This window comes from Colobus angolensis, unplaced genomic scaffold, assembly GCF_000951035.1.
Source record: "Colobus angolensis palliatus isolate OR3802 unplaced genomic scaffold, Cang.pa_1.0 Scaffold450, whole genome shotgun sequence".
NCBI lineage: Eukaryota > Metazoa > Chordata > Mammalia > Primates > Cercopithecidae > Colobus > Colobus angolensis.
Genome location: NW_012117933.1, coordinates 975,516 through 999,234, shown reverse-complemented (window position 1 = coordinate 999,234; position 23,719 = coordinate 975,516). Strand labels below are relative to the sequence as shown.

Here is a 23,719-nt window from a genome sequence, read left to right as displayed (position 1 = left end):
TTGCCCCCCCACGCCAGCCCAGGAGACATCTGGCAATGTCTGAGAACATTTTTGCCTGTCACAACTGGGACATCTTGTGAGTAGAGACCAGAAATGCTACTAAAACTCCTACAACGCACAGGACAACCCCCAAAACACAGAATTATCCAACCCCAAATGTGAATAGTGCCAAGGTGGAGAAACCCTTAGAGGTAAAGGGCATGCCTCTGGCTTTCCCTTTCCCACTGGCTGAAAGCTGCAGTGGTGCACCATCTTGGACCACGTGGGCCAAGGCAAGAACCCAGGGAGAGTGGAGCTATGAGACAGGTAGAGCTGCCATACTCTGGACTCCTTACGCCCCGACTGCCATTAGATAGAAATACACTTCTCAACAGTTTGAGCCACTCCTCTTCTGGGTCTCTGTGACAGCAGCCAACTAATATTCTATCTAATATCATAGTATACCACATATATTGTATTTTTTCATTCATAGAACCAGGAATTGCTCTACCTGAACTATATCCACTCTAGGCCTGCATCCTTCTGCCTTTCCAGGAACCCCCTGAGCTCTTTCTCCCTATCTTACCCCTCTCCATCTTTCTTTCCTTCCTCTCTAGATGCTGGCTTCTTCCTTCAGGTAGAGATTCCACCAGGCCCCAACCGACTTATCTCTCTCAATCCACACCTGACTTTTCCCACAAGATATCACCCTCCTACCATCTCCTGCTACTATCCATAGATATCTCATTTCCTCCCACATCCATTTTCTGAGGTAGAGGAATCATGTTTTCTAAAATAATCCCCCTCTATATACACATACTTTCTGGCCCTTACCCTGCTATACTGTCCTCATATAACTCACTACAACATACAATTCTATTTATCTGCTTATTGTCTATGTTCTACACAAAAGATTTAATTTTATGAGCCCCAAAACTGTATTGTTTACTACTGTGTATCCAGTAAACAGAATACCACGGTACAATAGAAATACAAAGCATGCCACATATACAATTTTAAATGTTCTAATAGCCACACTAATAAAGCAAAAATATAAAGATGAAATTTTAGTATTTAACCTCAATAGTCCTTCTCTAAGATGTTATCACTACAAAGAAATTGAGATATTTTACATTCTTTTTCTCATTCTTCTTCAAAATCTGTAGTGTAATTTATCTCAGTTGAGACTACTACAATTCAGGTTCTCACGGCCACATGTAGGGGTTACAACGGATAGTGCTAACACAGAATACTTGGCACATAATAGGCATCCAGTAAATATTTGTTCAAGTTAACGTTCTTCCATACCATTTAATTCTTTTATACTATAGGAATAATATAGTAATGTCACGTCATTAATATCACCCAATTGACTTAGCCATTTTCTTGTTGGGCATTTAAGTCATTTCCAATTTTCACTTTTTAAAATAATTCTGTAATAAACACCTGGTTCATACCTGTTTTTCCTTGGAATAAATTCCCAGAAACTATTAAATATGGTTAATTGCCCCAGAAATGATATGTCACGTAAGACTTCTAATTGTTTATGCTTGGTTCTTATTAATGACTCTTGTGTTGTTAACAGGGTAGGTATTGCTGTGGTTATAATTACAAACATATTAGTAAGTACTAATGTTTTGTCTGCTGCAATGCATTAGGCACTGTGCATTAGGTTATGCATATCTTATTGACGAGAAACACGAGGCTTGGGGAGGTTTTACCTAGCACTGGAATCCCACTCAAACTGAGATCTGGGTTAATCTATTTTGAAAGCCTGGGCGTTTTCCCCTGGGACAAATTAAAGAAAGAAACTAAAACTCTGTTTTAGTTACGAAAGAAAACAGAAAGGAAGAAAGAGAAGGCTAAGTAAAGACAAGGGAAGGAAAACGAAGAAAGCTGAGGAAAGGACAAAAAGTTAAAGGCTTGAGATCCAGGCCATGCAGAAGCGACTCTCATCTTCCCATCCCAACACACCCGCCGGTGGAGACAGCACCGTCCGACTCCCGGCGCGGCTGCCCGCCGCGGTCCCAGCACCCTCTCCCCCAGCCCCGCCACCCGCCGCCATCCCACTCCTGCCGCCCAGGCGATCCACTCGGGGTAGCCGATCAGCAGGCAGCTTCCGGCCTCCAGCACAGCACCGCCTGCGGTGAGAACGTGGCGTCCGCGACGCAGGGGGGACTTCCGGCGCGCCGCGCCACGTGTTGCGCACCGGAAGCGCGCTTCCAGTCGCCCCGGCAACAGCCGCCCCCCTCGTGTCCCCATTCCCCCTCTGTGTCTCCAAGGAAAACTAGGCCCCTGCTCGGCCAACGCCCAGGATCCGCAAGCTGCGCGCCCACGAGGTGACTTCGGGGACGGCTGGGTTTCCTTTGGGGAGTGAGGGAGGAGCTTAGAGGCCCCGGGCCCTGACTTCTTCTGATGCGCGGAGAGCCGAGGTCTTGGACGTCACATTGCTATCATAATTATCTTAACCCCGCGACAAAAGGTGGGGCCAGAGGCCCATGAGATTCCTAAATCATTGCAGGTTAATTGTGAGAGGGGACCAGTCCCAGAGGCTCTCAGCTCTACAGTGCTTCCGAATCACTGGACGACTCTTTAAGAATTCTGATCCCCGGGCCCCCATCCCGGACCAATTAAATCCGAATCTCTAATAGTGGGGCCCTGGCCTCGGTGGTTTTTAAAGCTGCCCAGGTAATTCTGGCGTGCCGAGAACCACCGTGTTAAGGTCTGTAGGTGAATTTGGATTTTGCCCATCCAGCCCAGTATCTGAATCTAATTGCCCAGGACAGCCACATACTTGGAGTATGTCTAGGATATTGGCCTGTCTGCACAAAAATTCGAGATTTCTTTCTTTTCTCTTGCACTTTAACCTCTGCAGGAGGTCAGAGCTTTTGGTGGGAGTTATCTTGAGACATCTGGAGTTATCTTGAGACATCTGGAGTTATCTTGAGACATCTGGTTTTATCTTGAGACATCCTACAGTTTATGGGCTTTGTGTCTCTGCCCACTTATCAGTAATGAGCTGTAGTTGAACCAGTGGCCAATGAAGTGCATTTTAGCTCTGAAATCTTGATGTTCCCTTAGTACAGATTAGATGGTTCTGAACACTTTTATTTTTTTCAGGAATGATGTTTTTAAACTCGTTTGACAGTCTAGGCTGTGTATTCAGCTGTTTCATCTCAAATCAGAACAACATTACTTGAAAAATCTAGACTAAAGATTAGTAATGCAACACTTCTGGGATTATGTATGCTCACAGCTCCCATGAATTGTGGGATGAAAGCTACCTTTTAAAAATACTATTTTTGCTAGCATAATTTATCAGAATAACAGTCTCTTTGGAATTTCAGTGTGAACAGAAACCATATATTTTTAAAGACTGCTGGTTAGTAACTTTGAATAAGCATAACTGAAATCAAGTTCACAGGTGTATAAATCCCCTCTGTGTTCGTTGCTGTGCTGGGGAAGTATGCAAACTAAAGTTCCAGAGAGAAATGTTCATTCTGAAACTGTTCTATAGATGGTGATTAATCATTTTGGAGTTTTTTTAAAGGATAGGATGAGATGAGAATGATGGGGGAAAGTTTTGAACAATTAAGGCTAGAGTGTAAATTGGAGAGTTTGCAAAGTAGGTGCAGAACTTTTTTTGAACAACTTCTCTACAAGAGGAAATTCAGCCACGGAACAGCTGTACAAGTGAAAAAAGAATGTAGTTGATCAAATATCAGATGAATTGAAAAGATCCTTGAAAACATAATGTACTTAAATATTTGCTTCCTGAAAAGATTTGGTGCTTTATAGTCAGTTTGTGAGTTACTACGTCCTCAGTGATTTTGGGGAGTAGATGTAGCAGGAGAGAACATTATCAGGAAACAACAGACAAGCTCAACAACAATTTCAACAGCATCTAAGAGCGTGAAATATTAGCTCTTATTTTTATGCTCGAAGGAAAGTAAGAAACTTAAAAGGAGTAGATTGTAGAATCCATGCCTACAGGTAATTGAGTAAGTGCCCAAGTGAATGAGGCATAGTGAGTGCCTGTAAATTCAGAAAAGAGAGATTAACATGGAATTACCATGAATATGTTTATAGAAAAAAGTAAATTTGAAATAAGACTCCTGAAATGTACTGGTGATCTTAACTAGTTTAAACTAGCCATGGTTTTTGCTGTTATGCTCTTAATTTGTAGTAACTGCCTTTTTAACCCTATTCCCTTATGGTCACACTAGGTTTTGCTTACGAAGGACATGCTTGCTGTGAAACAAACTTATCTGTTTCTTCTTTTGAACTGTGTTATCATTATGTCATTCTCAGTCACCCCATTGCTTGTTGTATTCCTGAGTCAGAGGGTAACTTTGTTCCTGGCCTCATATTTCACTTTTGATTCTGATATTAGTCACATGGGGATTCAGAGAACTTGCAAATAAATCCATTCACAAATTCATCACACTTGCTGACAAATTAAACAATGCCCTTCTGTGGGTGGAATGTCATTTGTATGAAAAAAAGAATTGTTAACTACGTCCTTTCAGTCTTATTCCTTCCCCTTGCTATGCCTTCTTTGTGACAGTACTTATTACAACATCCAGAAGAGGGTAAATTGGGGTTGGGGATTGAGGGAATGAAAATAAAATAAAACTCAGTTTTTTGACTCCCTTGCCCATCAGTTTTAACTGTAGCTATTATAGACGGGGAGGTGCAGGCTTTCTGAACACAGTGGCATGTGCCCTTGAATAGGCCTGTGTCCTGCCCGAGATGGAGCTTGGATGCCTGCAGGTGAAAGAAGTCCATTTGGACTTAAGCCATCTTTGATGTCCAAATCACTAAGCAGGGACCATGCAAAGACACAGGAGGGAGCCCATGAGGGCATCAAGCCAGATGAGCTTGCCAGCCTCAGCAACCAGCCAGGGATGGGGGCAGGGCTGCCCAAGTAGGTGGGGCAGGAAGCCTGGCCCTCAACAAAACCCTATCATATTCTTTGTCTTAGTGAGGAAGTTCTTACTGTTGTGTGTATTAGTGGAAGACATCTTCTGTGATAGGGTTATTATTGCATGTACAGAGAGATACCTTAGAACCGCATGTGACTCAATGTGTCTCACTCAGATTTCTCACCATACCTTCACTTATTTTGCTGCAGTGTCCAGCAGATCTCCTTGAAACAGTGCGTACTGAAGATCTGACTAAATCCTCCAAATTACCTGGTTGGCTCAGAACCAAACCACTGGAGCTTTGTAGGAAAGGTTTGACTTTCAGGGCTTTAGCCAGAGTAACTTATTTAATGATTGACTTTTAATGCGTTTCTGTGCAAAGATCAAAGCAGGTGAATTTTCATGTATTTTTAGAATTCTAGTAGAAAAGGAAGATAGGAAAATCTAGTTCAAGTATACACTCTAGTTTTTAGGGGAATTTGTGTTTTTATTTTACTTTTTTGGTTGCTACGATGTGTCCTATATTCTATATTTATAAGAACATAAATATGTAATTAAAAGAATATATTTGATGGCACTACCTGTCAACAAAGCCACTTATTTGTGAAATTTTTTGGTAACTTGATGGAAATAGTCACATTTTATCCATTGAAAGCTACAAAGTTCTTATCTATTGTTCTTTATGTATATTTATGCATTAAAAATACATCTTTCGGGGTAAGCAGATGTACTGAAGTGTAAATCCATTTTTTACGAGAGGCTATATGGAAAAATACATCATTCAAGACTCAGTCTCTGCCTTGCCTGTAGGCCTCGTCAATGTTTAGTGAATGACCTCAACCCTGTTTTTTTCCTTCCTTCTTTGGTGATTGCGGACAGACAATGAATGGTCTCTGTACTTGCCTGGGCTCAGCTGGGTGGTGGCCATTATGCCATTGTGCTCACTGGAGAGGGCTGCCGGGTTTGTAGAGCTGCGGATCCCGGCCTTCCCTGACATTGCCAATCTCTTTTCTTTCAGCTCCACCAGCCCATTCGGAGAAAAGTTACTGTTCAGTCCCTGAAGGCTTGTGCCATAAAAGAGTGGGAGACATTCCCAGGGAGGTGAGGAATGAAAGATCGAATTAAAGACCATCAAAGACCAAAGGGCATCTAAATCTGCAGCAACCATCAGCTCTCTTTTCTTTAAGAGGTAGTAGTCTCTGAAGGTGTTGCTATAATGTCTATAATTATTTAAAAGTTGGCTTTTCAGAAACTCAGGCATTCTTCTTAGCTCCTTAAGTTCTCCATGTGTGAAGAAAATAACCAGCTTAAAAAAGCTAATCGGACCCATCTTTAGAAGAGGACCTCTTCTTCCCTTGGGAGCTAACTGATATGAACTGACTAACTGATTGCTTAGCAGAAAAGAATATATATTCCTTCCAGGGAATAGAGATTCAGAACTCTGTCTTGTTTGCTTTCTAAGCCCTGCCGATTGATATGGTTTTGCAGAATTTTTATTGTTGTTTTTAGTTAAGTCTTTAAATGTTTATATGGATATTTAAGAAAAGATCCAATTTCCTTATTTAGTCATGGAGAGTGTTTTTTTGTCCCACATATTAGCAACCGGACAACATGATTGCTGTTGGTCATAGTCAGTTTTCTTGCCTCCACTAGTCTTTCTCCAAACCTAATCATTTATGAAACATGTGAGAATCATGAAGTTCCTCTACTGATTCCCAAGTGGAAAGTAAGGAACAATTAGGATGCTCAGTATATTCAGAGAGAATCTATACAACTTCAAAATGTGTTAACATAAAACAGGGGTGGGCAAAATAAAAGCCCACAGCCTGTTTTTTGTACTTCCAGAAAGCTAAGAATTGCTTTTACATTTTTAAAGAGTTGTTTGGTGTGTTTTTTTGGTGTTTTTTTTTTCTTTTAAAGGCAAAGACTATGAAGACTATGTGACAAAGACTGTATGTGGCCCACAAGCCTAAAATATTTATCTCGCCCTTTACTGAAAAAAATTGCTGGCATAAAGTAATAATACTGGAAAGACCTAGCTAAAAATAATTATAAAGCTCTATGCAAGTTGCTATTCCTTTAGACATGTTTTTCTATGCCTTATTTGACTTTTGAGAGACTAATGTGTAATTCTTCAAGTCAATTATTCAAATTGGTTAATTTGAATACAGGATTTTAGGAATCTTAAAAAGACTTAAAATGTAAAAGGATATTACAAGTACAAGTAGGTTTTGGGATTTAGGGAGAGAAAATAATAAAGCCAAGAATGAGATGAGCACAGTCTACATACAGCCTCAGGACTTTAAATTTGCTGGAAGATGGCAGCAAGTTTGATTACAAATATCCCAGTGGTCAAAACTGTGAGGAAAGCACAATCCAAGCAAAGCAAAATTGCCTACAGAGTTGCTTGCACTCCATCATTGACATAAATTCATCCTTTAATAATGTCCTGGGTCTTAAGAGTCTAGCACCTTAGCTGATGGATTAATATATTTAATTAATGTAGATAGTGAGCACTCTGGACTTATTCTGAACTGCCTCTAGTTCAGAAGCTGGAACTGGCTTTCTTCAGTCATCTCAGCTGATTCTCTTGGCTTCTTTCTTACATAAGTGCTCAGGATGTACCTGGGTGATCTCTGAGGCTTTCTAACATAGCAGCCCTTCTACCAGATGATTTGTTGGATCAGAGTTACCTCTCCTCAAACTAGTGCTCCTCCCTCTTCTTTTTTTTGAGACTGAGTCTCTCTGTCACTCAGGCTGGAGTGCGGTAGCATGATCTCAGATCACTGCAACCTCCACTTCCCAGGTTCAAGCAATTCTTGTGCCTCAGCCTCCCAAGTAGCTGGGATTACAGATGTGCACCACCAGACCCAGCTAATTTTTGTATTTTTAGTAGACATGGGATTTCACCATGTTGGCCAGGCTGGTCTTGAACTCCTGACCTCGGGTGATCCACCCACCTCAGCCTCCCAAAGTGCTGGGATTATAGGCATGAGCCACAGTGTCTGGCCCCTCCCTCTAAATCACAGCCATTGACATTTGAGCAGCCTGGAGAACATCATCAATTACCCTTGAACTCCTTAAATGGTAGTCTACTTTATCCCACATGCCTAAACTTCCAGCTTTGCAAAATGGAGCCTCTCTTAGCCATCTGGTGGATTTTCAGAATATTGGTGCTACAACCTTTAATGCCACACTGGATTTTCCCAATTATAACTAAAAACAAGATTTTGTCTACGGTAGTGTTTGATCTCAATGGTGTTTATTCCATATTTGAGGCTGTCACACTTCCCAATTTGGAATAATTGATATTTTAGTTGACCTGGTTCTAAATGCCTTATGATGCATAGAAAGAAGTGTAGATTCAAAACACTTAATTTCCAGAACACATGCAGATGTCTCCTAGACTTCCTTTCCTGTGCTGCTTGTTAATCTATGAAACAAATTTGATTAAGATACACAGCAATTTGCGTTAATGTCATTGTGTCCTGCAGGCTCTCAGAAAATTATTCAGATTTTAGTGATAGAAATATAAAACCTGGGCTGGACACAGTGGCTCACGCCTATAATCCCAGCACTTTGGGAGGCCGAGGCGGGCAGATCACGAGGTCAGGAGTTTGAGACCAGCCTAGCCAACAGAGTGAAACCCCGTCTCAACTAAAAATATAAAAATTAACCAGGCATGATGCCACGTGCCTGTAGTCCCAGCTACTCGGGAGGCTGAGGCAGGAAAATTGACTGAACCCAGGAGGCGGAGGCTGCAGTGAGCCGAGATCACCCCACTGCACACCAGCCTGGGCGACAATATGAGACTTCGGCTAAAAAAAAGGAAGTATAAAACCTGGTTCTAGTGAATTAGCCACCTAAAGGCTGCACCTTACAGTTTTGCTCTTAAGTACATACTGATTTCTACATAATTTCATTTATGTTTTACTTCTCTGAGTGGTAAGCCACCTAAGTATTAACTTTCATATTTCTTCAGTGGCCTGTAAAGCACATAACAGTTAGCTAGGTTTTCAGGTACTTGTTCATGTTTTAAACCTTTAAAACATTAAAATTATAGATTAAAAGTAATGTGAACTTAATTTACACTGCATTTGTTAACTTTTTCAGTTTATATTCATTGCATGTATACATAGTATTGAATTTAAGACAAGGAACAGGAACTATGGACTGCGTTTAAGATAAATGTATGAAGGTTATGTCAGCCCTCTTAGAAGTACCCTATTTGAAAGTTTATTATATTTAAAAAGAATGTGAATGATTCTCTTTCAGCTAAATCTTCAAATATAGAAGTGGTTGATTTAGCATCTCAGTTCTTAATATAACCATAGCAAAACATCTGATGGAGATTATAAAACAAGTAAAGTTTGTTTCTTAAGAGTTGGGGAGTTTTTTAATTCTACCCTATAGTTAAGTGAAAAGGAAAAATAAGACTCCTTTGGTATCTGATTTCCAAAGTTTCAAAACCTAAGTAGTTGTTTGCTCAGCATTACATTGTGTTAGTGGTTTTGTCTCACAGAAACTTAAAATCTCATGCATTTTTGGATATTTTTGTTTAACTTTTTTAAAAGTACATTCTGGTGTAGCTCTGAACCTCTGAATAGAAAAAAAAAATTGAAAGTCTATTTTAAATAGACTGAAAAAGGTACAGCTGCAGATTAGCCATTACTTTTGGGCATTTCATGCAGCAAATCAGCAAATCACAACAGATGGGTAGAGAGAAAAGGAGTAAATCTCAGCAGAGCAATGCTATTTGCCAAGGGCAGTCTATGTGGTGCCTCAGTAGAGACTCCATGGAGTGGTTTCTTCTCCTGTGAAGAGACAGGGTGGTTAGGCAAGGAGAATGTGATGTCACATGCTGGCTGAGAAATGCATATTGCAATCAAAATGAAAACAAAGCCCATTTGGGGAACTTAAAGCCCAGGGCACAGCTGAGGCTGGAGAGATGTCTTATTCTCCAAGTCCCAGACCTAAGGCAAGACCCAACAGAGGTTTCTGGTCATTTGGAAAGATGTGTTCCACTCAAGCCTCAGGAAGACCCAGGGTTAATTTAAGTAAGCATTAGCATGAGTTAAGGATTAGTAAATAAAGTAATAACTGTACATTTTTAGTTCATGTTTTATATATTGTGCGTATATGTATGTGTATATACACACACATATATGTACATATATATACACACATATACACTAACTACTAAATATTTATATGGTCATTTTCATAGACTTTACATCCTATAGGAAGTAAACACACACATATATATGTACATATATATATACACACATATACACTAACTACTAAATATTTATATGGTCATTTTCATAGACTTTACTTCCTATAGGGAAATAAGTAATTGAACCATGCAGGATCTTTTGACCCACTTAATCATACCTAAGGGGATCCCTCCTTTTCAGACCACAAAGTCATAGCCCAGGAACCAACGTCTTATAGACAGGTTGCATGAAATTAGGCATGGTCCTGGGAAGAGGCAGCTCCCAAGGAGCTGCCTCACAAGCGACAAAATAGCCACAAATATCACAGAGCCATACTGATCAGACATTTGCACTGTGATTCTTCTTTCCTAGTTTTGGCACCCATTTGGACTTCCACAATCAGAGATGGCAGCGGTGAAGGTAAGATTTTTATTTTTTAATTTTTTTGAGCTCGTAAGTAAAAAAGGTAAATTTTAGTCTTTAAAGTTTGGTATTCTCATTCCACGATGGAGAAGACCTAAGAAATAAAAAAGTAAAAGCACTGTTGGTTGCATTCCTGGACATCTCTTGCCCCAGGCATTTAGGGGTGGCCCAGGCCAGCAAGTTAGTTTAGGGGGCAGAAAGGGAAAAACTAAAGTCTGTCATGCTCGTCAGTCTAGTGTGGTTCTTAGCAGGCCATTGCTCACTTGGCACTAGACATTTAATTACAGTGGGTAGAGAGGGCCAAGATGATTAACATCCAGTCTTCTCTCTCCCTGCATCTCATCTAGAAACGATCACTAGCCTTCATCCCCACATTATAATGCTCCATACCTTTAATTGGCTTGTGCGTACCTCATGTACATGGACTTAGCAAGTGTGCATACACTTGGTGTCCATTGTGGGCCTGGACCTGTCTCACACAATTTTGGGCCCAGTAGCTTTCTCATGTAGAGTAGGTATTTAGCATATACTAAGTAAATACCTGTTGGGTAGCAGATTAAACATTTGAAGATTTCTCTTGAGGGTAAACACTTTGGTATCCACCCTCCACCTCCTTTCATTTTGTAGGCATCAACATCAAAAGCTACCAGGCCTTGGTATTCTCATCCGGTATATGCAAGATACTGGCAACATTATCATCAAGCAATGGCTTGGATGCAAAGCCATCACAATGCCTACAGGAAGGCCGTGGAATCCTGTTTCAGTCTTCCATGGTACTTCCCTCCTGCACTTCTTCCCCAAAGCTCTTACGATAACCAGGCTGCATATCCTCAGTCCTTCTATGACCATCATCTGGCCTGGCAGAACTACCCCTGCAGTTCTTCACATTTCGGAAGGTCTGGGCAGCATCCACATTACAGCAGTAGGATCCAGGCATCCACAAGAGAAGACCAAACTTTGTCCAAAGAGGAAGAGATGGAGACCGAGTCAGATGCAGAGGTAGAATGTGACCTGAGCAATATGGAAATCACCGAAGAGCTCCGCCAATACTTCGCAGAGACTGAGAGGCACAGAGAAGAACGACGTAAGTTCAGGCCTCTGTCTCTTCACGCTTCCTTTCCTTGCCCTGCCTTTTACATTTTTTTCTCTAATATATAAAGTAATTTTATAATTCTTCATTGGCTACAGGTAATATTCCAAATCCAGTCCTAAGCCTGGAAAAGCTATGGGGGATGCTGCACCTCGCTTATGTTAGTTTCTGGAGTTGTTTTAGTATAAGACTTTTTTTTGTTCTAGAGCAAAGCTCATCCTAACATCGTTCTATTTATTAACCATTAGACACTCTACCAAATGGAGCGTGTATGTGTGCATGCTTGTGTGTGTGCATGCCCTAATCTACACAACAGTCCCTCAGAGTATTAAACTCATTTTATATATGACGAAAGTGAACCTTAAAAAGGTTAATTGACTTGTTCCGTGGTACACAACTAGTAATTTGCTGTTAGGATCCAATCCAAATCTGCCTGACTCTACTTCCTGTACTGCTTTCTCTACACCAGGACTTGTCCCTGAGACTGCTAGGTTCCTAAAATACTTTTACCATTTCTCTGGGACACATCTTGGAGACGTCCTTGGTGCTAGAGGTCCCAGATCTTAAATAACATGAACCTAAACAGAATAACAAAATGCCTGGCACTTACAATTTTCCTGTTGGTTCTATGTTGAGGCCCTGTCCATGGGGTCAGAGAATTATGATAAAGGTCTTATATCTTCAGTCAAAAACAGGAATTTTCTTTTTTAAATTTCTTACCACCTTACTAGAAAGAACCAGAACAGATTTTGTGCTCTCCTATTAAAATTCACCAGACCATTTCTAAGTACCTCTAACTGAGATACAAATGCTTCTCTCCCTATTATAACCAGTATTCAGTCCCAATTTTGTTTTAAGTGAGGCCTAATTGTATGACATTTTACCTGCAATTTTCCAATGACACAGAAGCATAGAAACCTGGGAATGGGAGTTTCATTCCTGTCTGTCATTGTCAGCAGTTTCCTAATGATGAATCAGCTTTTATTGATCCCCATGGGATGCCAAGAACTGAGCGCTGGACTTCGTATAAAATATTTTATCCTTTAGTATCTTTGTCTGTGATTCTTCACTAAACTACCTGTTCAGGTTTTTTTTACTTCCTTTCTTTTGATTAAACTGTGTACTTCTTTAAGCATATTAGAAAGTATATCCAGCCAGGTGTGGTGGCACATGCCTGTAGTCCCAGCAACTCGGGAGAATAGCTTGAGCCCAGGAGCTTGAGGCTGCAGTGAGCCATGATCACACCACTGTACTCCAGCCTGGGTGACAGAGCGAGACCCTGTCTCAAAAAGAAAAAAAAAAAAGAAAGAAAAGAAAGAAGTATATCCAAACAAATACTTTTAAGACAGTACTTTCTATTACACATAGAATACTTTTCCTTGATCTCCAGAAATAAATTTTACCCTTTTAAAAAATATAGATATGAAACAACCATTAGTCTAATCTATACAACAAATGAGAGCAGGCATTGGAGCATGTCCACGTTTGGTTGCAATGCTGTTTGTTACAGATTTTGACAGAGAAAATGGGATGGAGATCAGGTTTATTACTCTTGTCCTTACCAGAAAGTAGAATAACATGTTTTGCCCACTAGAGGTTGATACTTTTATGATGGAAATTGTAATTATGGATGGAAGCAAATCTCAGTCATCTAAAAGGTGACTTTGAATTATCTGCTGATTTAAAATAAACTTGAGTTAGTCAACAAAAAGTGGATATGAATAAAATAAAGATAAAACAATGAAATGTGTCCTTGCACCAAACAAAAAACAAAGGGGAACAGTTCTGTTACAGATGTGGTTAACAACCATCCCTATTCCTCCCTCTTGACATTGTTAGGTAGAACTCTAGGTAGGTAAACAAAGTCGTGAAAATCACCTGCTAAGTCATACTTGCCACTTAATATTATTTTGAATGAATAAATGAAGTCTTTCATTGTGAATTAGAAACCGTAAATCAGAGGTTGGCAAATCTTACCCATAGAGTGCTACACTTGCAGTGATTCTGTGGGACATTTTCCAGAATGAGCTGGGCCTTGTGTGCATTATAAACTTGATAAGCTTCATCTCTATGTTTCATATTATTTCCAAATCTGTCTAGGTTACTTTACGGCTTCAAACTGCACTTGCATCATCTGGGTTGAACTGTGTCTCCCCAAGAAAGATATAGTGGACTCCTAACCCCTAGTTCCTCAGAATGTGACCTTATTTGAAGACACGGTCTTTCCAGAGGTAATTGAGGTTAAATGAGGTCATTACAGGGGTCCTAATCCTATATGACTCGGGTCCTTATAAAAAGGGCAAAATCTGGGCCAGGTACTGTGGCTCACACCTGTAACCCAGCACTTTGGGAGGCTGAGGCAGGCAGATCACAAGGTCAGGAGATCGAGACTATCCTGGCTAACACGGTGAAACCCTGTCTTTACTAAAAATACCAAAAATTAGCTGGGCGTGGTGGCAGGCACCTATAGTCCCAGCTACTCGGGAGGCTGAGGCAGGAGAATGGCGTGAACCCAGGGGGTGGAGCTTGCAGTGAGCCGAGATCACGCCACTGCACTCCAGCCTGGACGACAGAGCAAGACTCCGTCTCAAAAAAAAAAAAGGGCAAAATCTGGACACAGAGACAGACACACATGCAGTGAAAACACCATGTGAAGATTGACATTATGTTGCCACAAGCCAAGGAACATCCAGAAGCTGGGAGAGGCCTGGAACAGATCCTTCCCTAGCACCTTTAGAGGGTTTATGGCCCTGCCAACACCTCGATTGCAGACTTCTGACCTCCAGATCCATGAGACAATACATTTCTGTTGTTTTAAACCACCCAGTGTATGGTACTTTGTTATGGCAGCCCTAGGAAAGGAGTACAATCACCCTGGGAGAATTTTCTTAGTTCCTAAATGCAATCTGTGACTGGGACATAAAGTAAACACACAGTTCTTGTCATCTGTCTGAAAAAACTATTACTTATTTGTTTTACCGTGATCTAGATAGCAAACCATCATAAAAGGGAATTTTATGAAAACTCTTGCAACCTCCGGCCTGAGCCTCATTTTCCAGTATTCATATTATTGCTGGCAACAGCGTACGGAGGCAGCTGTGGCGGAACTGCTTGAATCACAGGGGTCCAGCCTCACTCTACCACTCGCTGATTAGAGGTTCTCATACTCCTGTAAGCCCCCTGCCTTCACCATTCTGTGCCTCAGTTGCCTCGCCTGTGAAATAGGATCCTAATTAATGGGTAGTAATTATGAAGAATCCTTAATGGGTAGTAATTATGAAGAATCCATGAGATAATACGAGGAAAGTTATAGAATGGTGCTTGGTACCAAGTCGGTGCCCAATAAATGTTAGTTACAGTTAGTTGCTAGTAACCCATCCTTTAACATGGATTATTAACCATAAATTGGTCTTGCTCTGATACCATTTGCCTTGATTAGTGCTTGATTGAAATTCTGTACATATATATATATATATGTAGAGAGAGAGAGACAGAGTCTTACTCTGTCACCCAGACTAGAGTGCAGTGGCACCATCTCAGCTCCTGCAACCTATGCCTCCCAGGTTCAAGCAATTCTCCTGCCTCGGCCTCCCAAGTAGCTGGGATTTCAGGCGCCAACCACCACATCCAGCTAATTTTTGTATTATTAGTAGAGATGGGGTTTCACCATGTTGCCCAGGGTGGTCTTGAACTCCTGACCTCAGGTGATCCACCTGCCTCGGCCTCCCAAAGTGCTGGGATTGTAGGCATGAGCCACCGCGCCTGGCCAAGATTCTACATGTTTTTAACAAGGTGTTCTGTGACTTCAGAAAGGTCATATTTCTGCTCTGGGTGGTACCTTTCAGGCTTTTAAACTGATTTAGAATATTAAAAACATGAAAGAATGAAAGTTTTGGTGTCTATCAGATTTAGTCATTAACACAGTTTTTAGTTCTGTTTCAAGGATATTCTTGCTTGATAAAATTTAATACAGTAAAGTACATGGACTGGGAAAATGAACCCACTTCAGTATTACTAATAATGTCACTAAACAAGCTTTCAATTCTTTGTACTTTTAAAATGTGTAGTTATAGCATGATTCAAAACTACTTGTGTTAGCATCTCTGTCATGCTCCTGCAGCCTTCCCTGAATGCATTAGCTGGTCCCAGGAAGATGTGGGAATTGTCTGGCGAGGGTGAGAACAGACTTTGGTATCAGACTGGCATCTAAAGACTTGGTCTATATTAGAAGAAGCTGCCAGGGCCCGATCTTGCACCAGTAAGAAAATAATGGGCAACAGATCACTAGCATTATTTTTTTCAACAGCACTTTTGGTGGGTACAGGATGAACAAGTATTTCTTCAAGCGGTAATGAATGATGGAATTCATATGTAAGTAATCTGAGCACCCATGGCGCTTTCCAATTCATTACCTTCACTGGAAATTTTCATGGAGGGTTAGTTACATACACTGTTGAAAAAAGCTTTAATAAAGAGATAAGGGACCTGGGTAGTATGAATAATTGGCTCAAGTTTTTTGTTTCATTTTGCTCTCAGAACCACTAGAAGCTACTTGTTCAATAAAGACATTTTCAGCTTTGAACATGAATGCTTTGAAGAACACAGGATTTTAGAAAATGTTACTAGCAAGAGAAAATATCGCTAAATTTGAAAGATTTAACTTTTCAGTATTATTCACTTCCACAGGAACATACAAGTTATGCAATTTATCATCGCCTGAGTCTTGTTTAATATTTTCTTAGGAGAAAGGCCTTCAGATTGGACAGTATGTTCTTGTTTGTGATTGCTACTCAGATTCCAGATAGTGTCTACTTTAACATATTTCAAGGATAAAAAACACCAAAAGCTTGACTAGGATAAGAACTCCTTTTGTACAGTGGGAACATGCATGCTTTTGATTATGTCTGTCATCATTTCCTAACAAGATATTTCCGTTACTTAAAGCTTCAATGGAAAGTAACTTCTGAGAAAGTATACAGTTATGAAGTTTTGAAGGTCAGCTGTGTTTTCAGTTTTTTCTTAGGAAAAATGTTTATTATTAGGTTAAGAAAAATACCATTTTGTAGTCGTAAGTGACCACCAGTCGAGACTGCAAGGTTATATTGCTAATACTTAGAGGGAAAATGAGTGGAAGTCACCCTCAAAAGAGAGTAAGGCCCTCTGAAACAAACACCACCACTGTTTTCTCGGGTTTGAGCCAATCAGGTATTTATGACCTATGTTTTGAGGGTGTTGGATCAAAACAGGGACATATTCTAAAAGCTTAAACCCCATTGGGAAGAGGAGACAAAATCAAATGTAAAGTGACACATAGAAGAAGAGTATCTATGGTGTGGTTCATGGTTATACGTGCACATGAGGGGTAAAGCCAGTGACCCAGGCAGTCAAAGGAGGAGCACCCCGGGGCTGCTGTCAAGAAGCAGGGTATGCACTAGGCCAATTTGAGGGATAGGGTCAATTTGGAATGAGAGAAAAAAGGGCTTAGTTCACTCCAGGCTTAGGCACTCAAAGTGCTGTTCTTACCAGAGGGCCCAGATGTGGTTTTCATACATTTAAAGGGAGACATCCGCTCCATTACGCTGTGTCCATCTGAGTGGGAAGGCTGAGACTGTAGTTTTCGTAGGGAGCCTTTAGTCAGTCAAACCTAGAGAACCCGGCGAAGTTTATGGCCCAGTATTTAGTGACCTGTTTTGCTTTAGTCAGTGAGGTTGAAGGATGAAATTGCAGTGATTGAGCACCATCCTTACATGCGTGTGTGTTTCAACTGCTGCAGATATTCACAGGTGCACAAAACCAATCAGTGAGATCATACGTGTTAATGGCTGTAGAAAAGTGGAAAGGAGCATGAAAATGCACTTCTATCGTAAAAGTGAAAATGGCGATTGTCCAGTAACTTCAGGATTACATTTGTCATGGGGCAAGGGATGTGCGATGAAGACAGAAGACCAGTCTGAAATGGCTCCAGTTCTGCTGGCATGTACGTGTGTTCTGGGTGGTAGCTGACAAGCCAGAAATGGCATACATCAAGTTTGTGCTTTCCCTCGGTTGTGCTACAATCATTAATTTTGTCAAAATAGCAGAAAATATAATCAGAAAGACGTACTAGTCCTAGGAAAGTGAGGGAAAAAAACATTCTTTGGCACTTGCTGCCTCCATGCTTTATCCTCTAATATGTTCTGCCTTTGGGCTGTATGTGTGGGATAATCTTGGATGAATGTTTTCCTGCTATATAAGATTCTCTGAAGTCCTGGTAACTTTCCATGATTTTTTTTTTCCTTTATGGACTATTATGTGATGTGACATTGGTCACATCATGTAGACAAATAGATTGATGTGAAAAATACCAGGATTATGTATCCTGAACCCAGATGGAATCCAGTAAAGTTCTTCCTTAATAATATATGACTATTGTTCTTGTTTTAACCTATATGCATATTAACCCTTGTATTAGCCTCCCAGGGCTGCTGTGACAAATTAACACAACCTGGGTGGATTTTTTAAAAAAACATTTATTCTCTCACAGTTCTCAAATCAAGCCGTCAAAAGGACCACATGCCCTCTGAAGGCTGTAGTGCCTCACCTCTTCCAAATTCTGGTGTCTCCTGGCATTCCTTGGCTTGTGGCAGCATCATTCCATCTCTGCCTCCATCTTCACATGGCCTTTCCCCTGTGTCTCTGTGTCCTTTTCTGTCTCATACAAGGACTTTGTCATTGGAGTTAGGGTCCACCCTAATCCAGTATGATCTCATCTTGATCCTTTAATTACATGTACAAAGCCCTATTTCCAAATAAGATCACATTCTGTGGTTCCAGGTGGACATGGATTTGGGGTGACACTATTCAAGCCACTACAATCCTATTTTGAAGCTGGAATAGAATCAAAAAGGTTTCTGATTCATATTAAAACAAATTATCTTGCCAAAATACTCTATAAAAGTGTAGGTAACATTGAGTCCTACAGCTGTTTCCAGTAAAAATGACCAAACCCTCCATGACAAGGCAGCTGTTCGGTGGCATCTGAAGTGTGATGTCCATACTGCTCTGCTTTGGTCAGATGGTTTTCCATCTGGCTGACTGAGCCCTCACCTTGTTTTGACAGCAAGGAAAACTGCCAGTGATTGAGAGTCTTTTTTTTCATTGGAAGGAAGGAAGGAAACAATAAATAGAAAACAGAATGAGTGGATGCCTTCAAACTCTGATACTCCATTCTGAGGTTTACTTGGTCCCCTAAGTAAGTACACGCTAAAGTACTTTCACATGCTGGCTGTGACCATCAGTGCACTGCCTGTCTGCGGGTATTTGGTTTTAAACTGACTGGTTTTCAACTTATAGCCTAGCCTTAGAACTTTTTAAAAAATTGTGTGAGTAAGTAGAGACAAAGCAACTTGATTGTAAGAGAACAGGGTCCGACCCCAACTCATTAGTGCCCCTCCCCTCTCGCCCCTGTGCCTGGGAGGCTCTGAGGAACCCACAGGGAAGGGAGTTCTGCCCAGCACCTTGTGAGATTTGAGCATCTGTTTCCCAGTCCCCAGGCTGTCATCATTGTTCTTTAACAGCATCTGGAAGGAAAAGAGCTGTTTACAAAAAATCATGCATGGTCTTTGAGCATTCATTCCACAGTCACTTCCGGAGCACCTGCTTTGTGTCAGGCATTGTGTCCTCCCAGTGCTGGGGGTACAGCTGTGAGTAAAGGTGACAGTGCCCTTCCACCATAAATGACCCCCCACAGGGTAGGTCACAGGTGACAGACTTCTTGCCCTTTAGTTCAGTGTTTTAGGGCCACTGTTCACTATGCAGGAAACCATTAAACCTCCAAATCTCTTGAGAGGCAAGGAGGGGATAAGGGTTAGGTCTTAAATTTTCATAAGGGGCTGGGCACGGTGGCTTCGCGCCTGTAATTCCAGCACTTTGGTAGGCCAGGGCAGGTGGATCACTTGAGTTCAGGAGTTCAAGACCAGCTTGGGCAACATGGCAAAACCCCAACTCTAAAAAATATATATATATAAATTATCCAGGTATGGTGGCATGCGCCTGTAGTCCCAGCTACTCAGGAAGCCAAGGTGGGAGGATCGCTTGAGCCCAGGAGGCAGAGGTTGCAGTGACCCAAGATTGCACCACTGCACTCCAGCCTGAGTGACAGAGTGAGGCCCTTTCTCAAAAAAAAAAAAAAAAAAAAAAAAAAAAATCATGAGGAAGCCTGAATGGGAATGAAAAACAAATCAAGAATCAAAAGCAGAGGGCTGTGTCTTTTATTCTTGCACCGTGTGAACTTTATTAAGAACTAAAATCATATGATGGTAACCCATGGGCACACGCTGAGTACAAACTTGGAAAATTGTACCAGCATCATTAACTCAACTGGGGTTGCTTTGTGTTAACATTGTGTATCATTCACAGATGTCAACAATAAGAGAACACATCTCTCTATATAAAATTGTTACAAAGATTTTAAATTATAAGGAAAAGAAAAAAAAAATGCAAAAGTACAAAGACTAAACTCACAATATCCTACCAGCAGAGAACCCTTAGGATAGCTGAGATCCCAGTGTTTGTTCAAACTTCTACACTCAAAGAATCAGATTTACGCAGGAAGTTGAACATCTCTTGTGTCACCAGATCTGTCAGGGAAGCTGATTATAGTCTTGGGACAAATTTGAGAGTAATGTGACAGTGGTCTGGTAACTCTCACTGTTGGCTCTGCCCTCTGGATGCAGAGACTCCAAGGCACTCAGCAACGCCACCTGTGGGATCGTCTCCTCCAGATAGACAAAAAAAAAAAAAAAAGCCAAAGGATTGGGAATGGGTACAAGGCTGCTCATAGATGGCAGAGGGACCGTGTTATGCTAATGTGGAAATGCCAAGCCTTCAGAAAAGTAGCCCTTGAATGAGAGATTCTTCAACTAAATTCTACCTTTCCTGGAAAGCCTTGGCAGTGCCATCAGCCCACCCACTGCCTACTCAAGGTTTGTAGGAAGAGGCAAGTGGGAAAGGCCTGTGTGAACTTAGTGACTGAATATATCTTACCAGTCTGTACTGCCCATACCAAGACCCAGTGTCCTAGGTCACCCCCGCTCTTCCTTCTAAAAGCACAAAGCTAAGCTTTCCTTCAGAGTCAGGTTGAATCATCCCAGGACAGAGGCAGGAGAAAAACAGAGATGACCCCAGGGAGAAGCTAGTCCCCAGTGGGGCTTTCACCCTGACCTGAGTGCCAGGAACACACATAACTCTTGTGGAAATAAGAAGGTGTCATGGCAGTTGTCGAGTGCTTTCTCTAACCTACTGTTTGGCTCATCCACTCCCCCACCACTCCAACACAACTCAGTTTAGGGGGCATAGAATTTAAACACCTATGAGAACTGAACAGCTTATATGCTGATGTTTCAAACTTGGCAGAAAGACCAAAAATTAGAAACAAATGCTTGGTGGCCTCCATTCATTTGAATATTAGGCCAATATTTTGGTTTCATTCCGTATTGCCCAGTGAGTCAATCATATATTTTTTCCATGGGTGAGGTAGCAGTTATGCAGCTTTTATTGTGTTTGATAGTCATTGGGCTTATTCATATAAGCCCTTAGGTAAAAATAAACTGCGGATGTTCCAAGACAGCAGTGGCCACATACATTTTTAATAATGTTTCCAAGTTTGTAAAATTCCTTTCCTCCAATGCCATGATGATGCTTATAAAGAGCAGGATTTATGCGAGCGACTATGCATGGCCTTATAAATATCTTCCCATTCACACTTGGTTAGCTCACTACCATGTTCTATTCCATGTATTAGTGCAGGGAGGACCAACAATGGAAGAATGATTTATATGATTGTTTTATTTCCCTACAACCATCTTCACTCCTTATCTCATGACATTTCTCTTGGTAGCCATAGTAGCCATGAATGTGTGTTCTCTGCTATCAGTTTCTCTCTTGACAGAGTCGCTTACAAGAACTATGGAAATTGGCTAAATTTTACCTTATGCAGCATTGTCTTACTGATATTTCTATGTTGTTGCAGTTTACATAAGAATAAAAGTTATGATATTGGGACTTGCCATAGTAAAAAACAGAGGGAAGAGTAAATTGAATAGCTATTTCTTGCTTTACAGGAATCCATTTAAATTAGTAGGATTAAAAGTATGTAACGATACCACTTGCAGTTTAACCTAGGCCAACCTGTGAAGTGGAAAGTCAAACCCTGTAGTGAGAAAATCAACCCACTGTTGCAGATTTTTTGATATAGCAGGAAGATTAGAAGTCAGAGGGCTTAATTCCATTTGTAGAATTGCCCTTTCTTCACCCTTTTTCCTTCAGCAAGTGTGGACTCATTTAACCTTTCCTTGCTTGGTATGATTTGCGTTTTGAATCTGTGGAAGGATCATCAATCATCCATCATCACTGCATACTGTGGTTGCTATTGCTAGCACTTGTTCTTTTCCAGGTTACCTAAAATCAATACCTCTTCCAGCGGAGTGATTTTTTTCCCCCACGTCACCTCATTCATGGTGGTAAGCACTGCTTCCAACACTGGACTATCCAGGAAGCTTTTCGTTTCCATGCTGGCCTGGAGCAGTGTTTGAAACCAAGCAAGCTCTATCAGCCAGTCCTAGCTGGGCAGGTGGTGAGTGGGCCGTGCAGATGAAAAGAGAGAACCCCAGGTGGTTTCATTTCTCTCCTGTGTTTTCAGGGCTTGTTGCAGAGGTTTGGTAGTTTGGAGTGACAAGTTTCCTTGTGGCTCTTTACCATTTCTTTTTTTTTTTTTTTTTGACACAGAGTCTGGCTTTTTTGCCCAGGCTGGAGTACAGTGGTACACTGCAACCTCTACCTCCTGGGCTCAAGCCATCCTCCCACCTCAGCCTCGCAAGTAGGTGGGACTACAGGCACTCAACTCTTTGCCATTTCTCTCAGTGTATAATAACCCCTTGGTAGGTGAATGATGAGCTTCAGAACTAAGTAGATGATAATAATCTGCAGGTCTTGCCTCAGAATCTGGTAAGCATCACATCTGGAACAACTGGGCCTGGTTTCACAGTTGAAAAGGGAAAGATGAGAGACCTTAGGGGGCTGCAGATGGCATGGCCAGCAGCACTCAGCAGGCTCCTTCTGCAGTGCACACACACATGTTTATGTTCATGTTCACATTCATGTTTGTTCTCAGGGCGGCAGCAGCAGCTGGATGCAGAGCGCCTGGACAGCTACGTAAACGCTGATCACGACCTGTACTGCAACACCCGCCGGTCGGTAGAAGCCCCGACTGAGAGGCCTGGTGAGCGGCGCCAGGCCGAGATGAAGCGTTTGTACGGGGACAGCGCTGCCAAGATCCAGGCCATGGAGGCTGCGGTACAGCTGAGCTTTGACAAGCACTGCGACCGAAAGCAACCCAAGTACTGGCCGGTCATCCCCCTGAAGTTCTGAGCTCGGGGCACAGGGCACCCAGCCTCTCCCTCTTGCTTTTGGGTGCATGCTCTTCATCTCTCCTTCTGTACATTTCTTAGGGAAAGGGGACTTTGTACTGGGACACAGGCATGTTCACCACAGTCCCAGTGGGCCTGTCACGGGGTGGATGTACTATGCCAGCCACTTGGAGGTCTGCAGGACGTGTTCTGTTGCCAACATGATAAATTTTCTCCTGACATAAAAAAATTTTGTATATACTATACTGGTTTTTTATGTTGTCGGTAACAGTTCATTTCATTAAAGTTCTTGCCTAGAGATACTGCCTGGTGTTTTGCGTTTTTATCTTTTCTTGTCTTTAATCTGTCTGAACTACACAAATGCCTTTAAAAAACCAGATATCCTCTCTGACTCTAGCTCCATTAGCCCCCACTAAAACTGAGCCAAGTGTGTAGTGAGACAAATACCACTTCCTCTAGTGGAGAGGGATGCATGTTCTATAAAGGGCCAGAGAGTGAATATCTTTGGCATTGCAGGCCACATGGTCAGTGTTGTGACTACTCAACTCTCCCTTTGTAGTGTGAAAGCAGCTGTAGACAGTAAGTAAACAAATTAGTGTAGCTGTGTTCTAATAAAACTTTATAAAAACAGGTGGCCGGGCGCATTGGTTCATGCCTGTAATCCCAGCACTTTGGGAGGCC

At 41.5% G+C, this 23,719-nt stretch overlaps 1 protein-coding gene across 5 annotated transcripts; it reads left to right on the top strand.

The window, feature by feature from the left end:
- Positions 1-2,015: 2,015 nt before the first annotated feature.
- On the top strand, positions 2,016-23,338 carry GEMIN8 (gem (nuclear organelle) associated protein 8). 5 transcript variants are annotated; one of them, XM_011957858.1, is made up of 5 exons: positions 2,184-2,318; positions 5,923-6,005; positions 10,493-10,540; positions 11,171-11,627; positions 22,783-23,336. In XM_011957858.1, exons 3-5 carry the CDS (start codon positions 10,526-10,528, stop codon positions 23,037-23,039), a joined length of 729 nt encoding a protein of 242 aa, XP_011813248.1. In that variant the 5' UTR covers positions 2,184-2,318; positions 5,923-6,005; positions 10,493-10,525; the 3' UTR covers positions 23,040-23,336. The 5 variants fall into 5 exon arrangements, with proteins under 5 accessions (XP_011813249.1, XP_011813248.1, XP_011813250.1 ...); XM_011957860.1 differs by having other exon boundaries at positions 2,196-2,701; XM_011957861.1 differs by having other exon boundaries at positions 2,204-2,318; positions 5,923-6,093; positions 22,783-23,338.
- Positions 23,339-23,719: the final 381 nt, after the last annotated feature.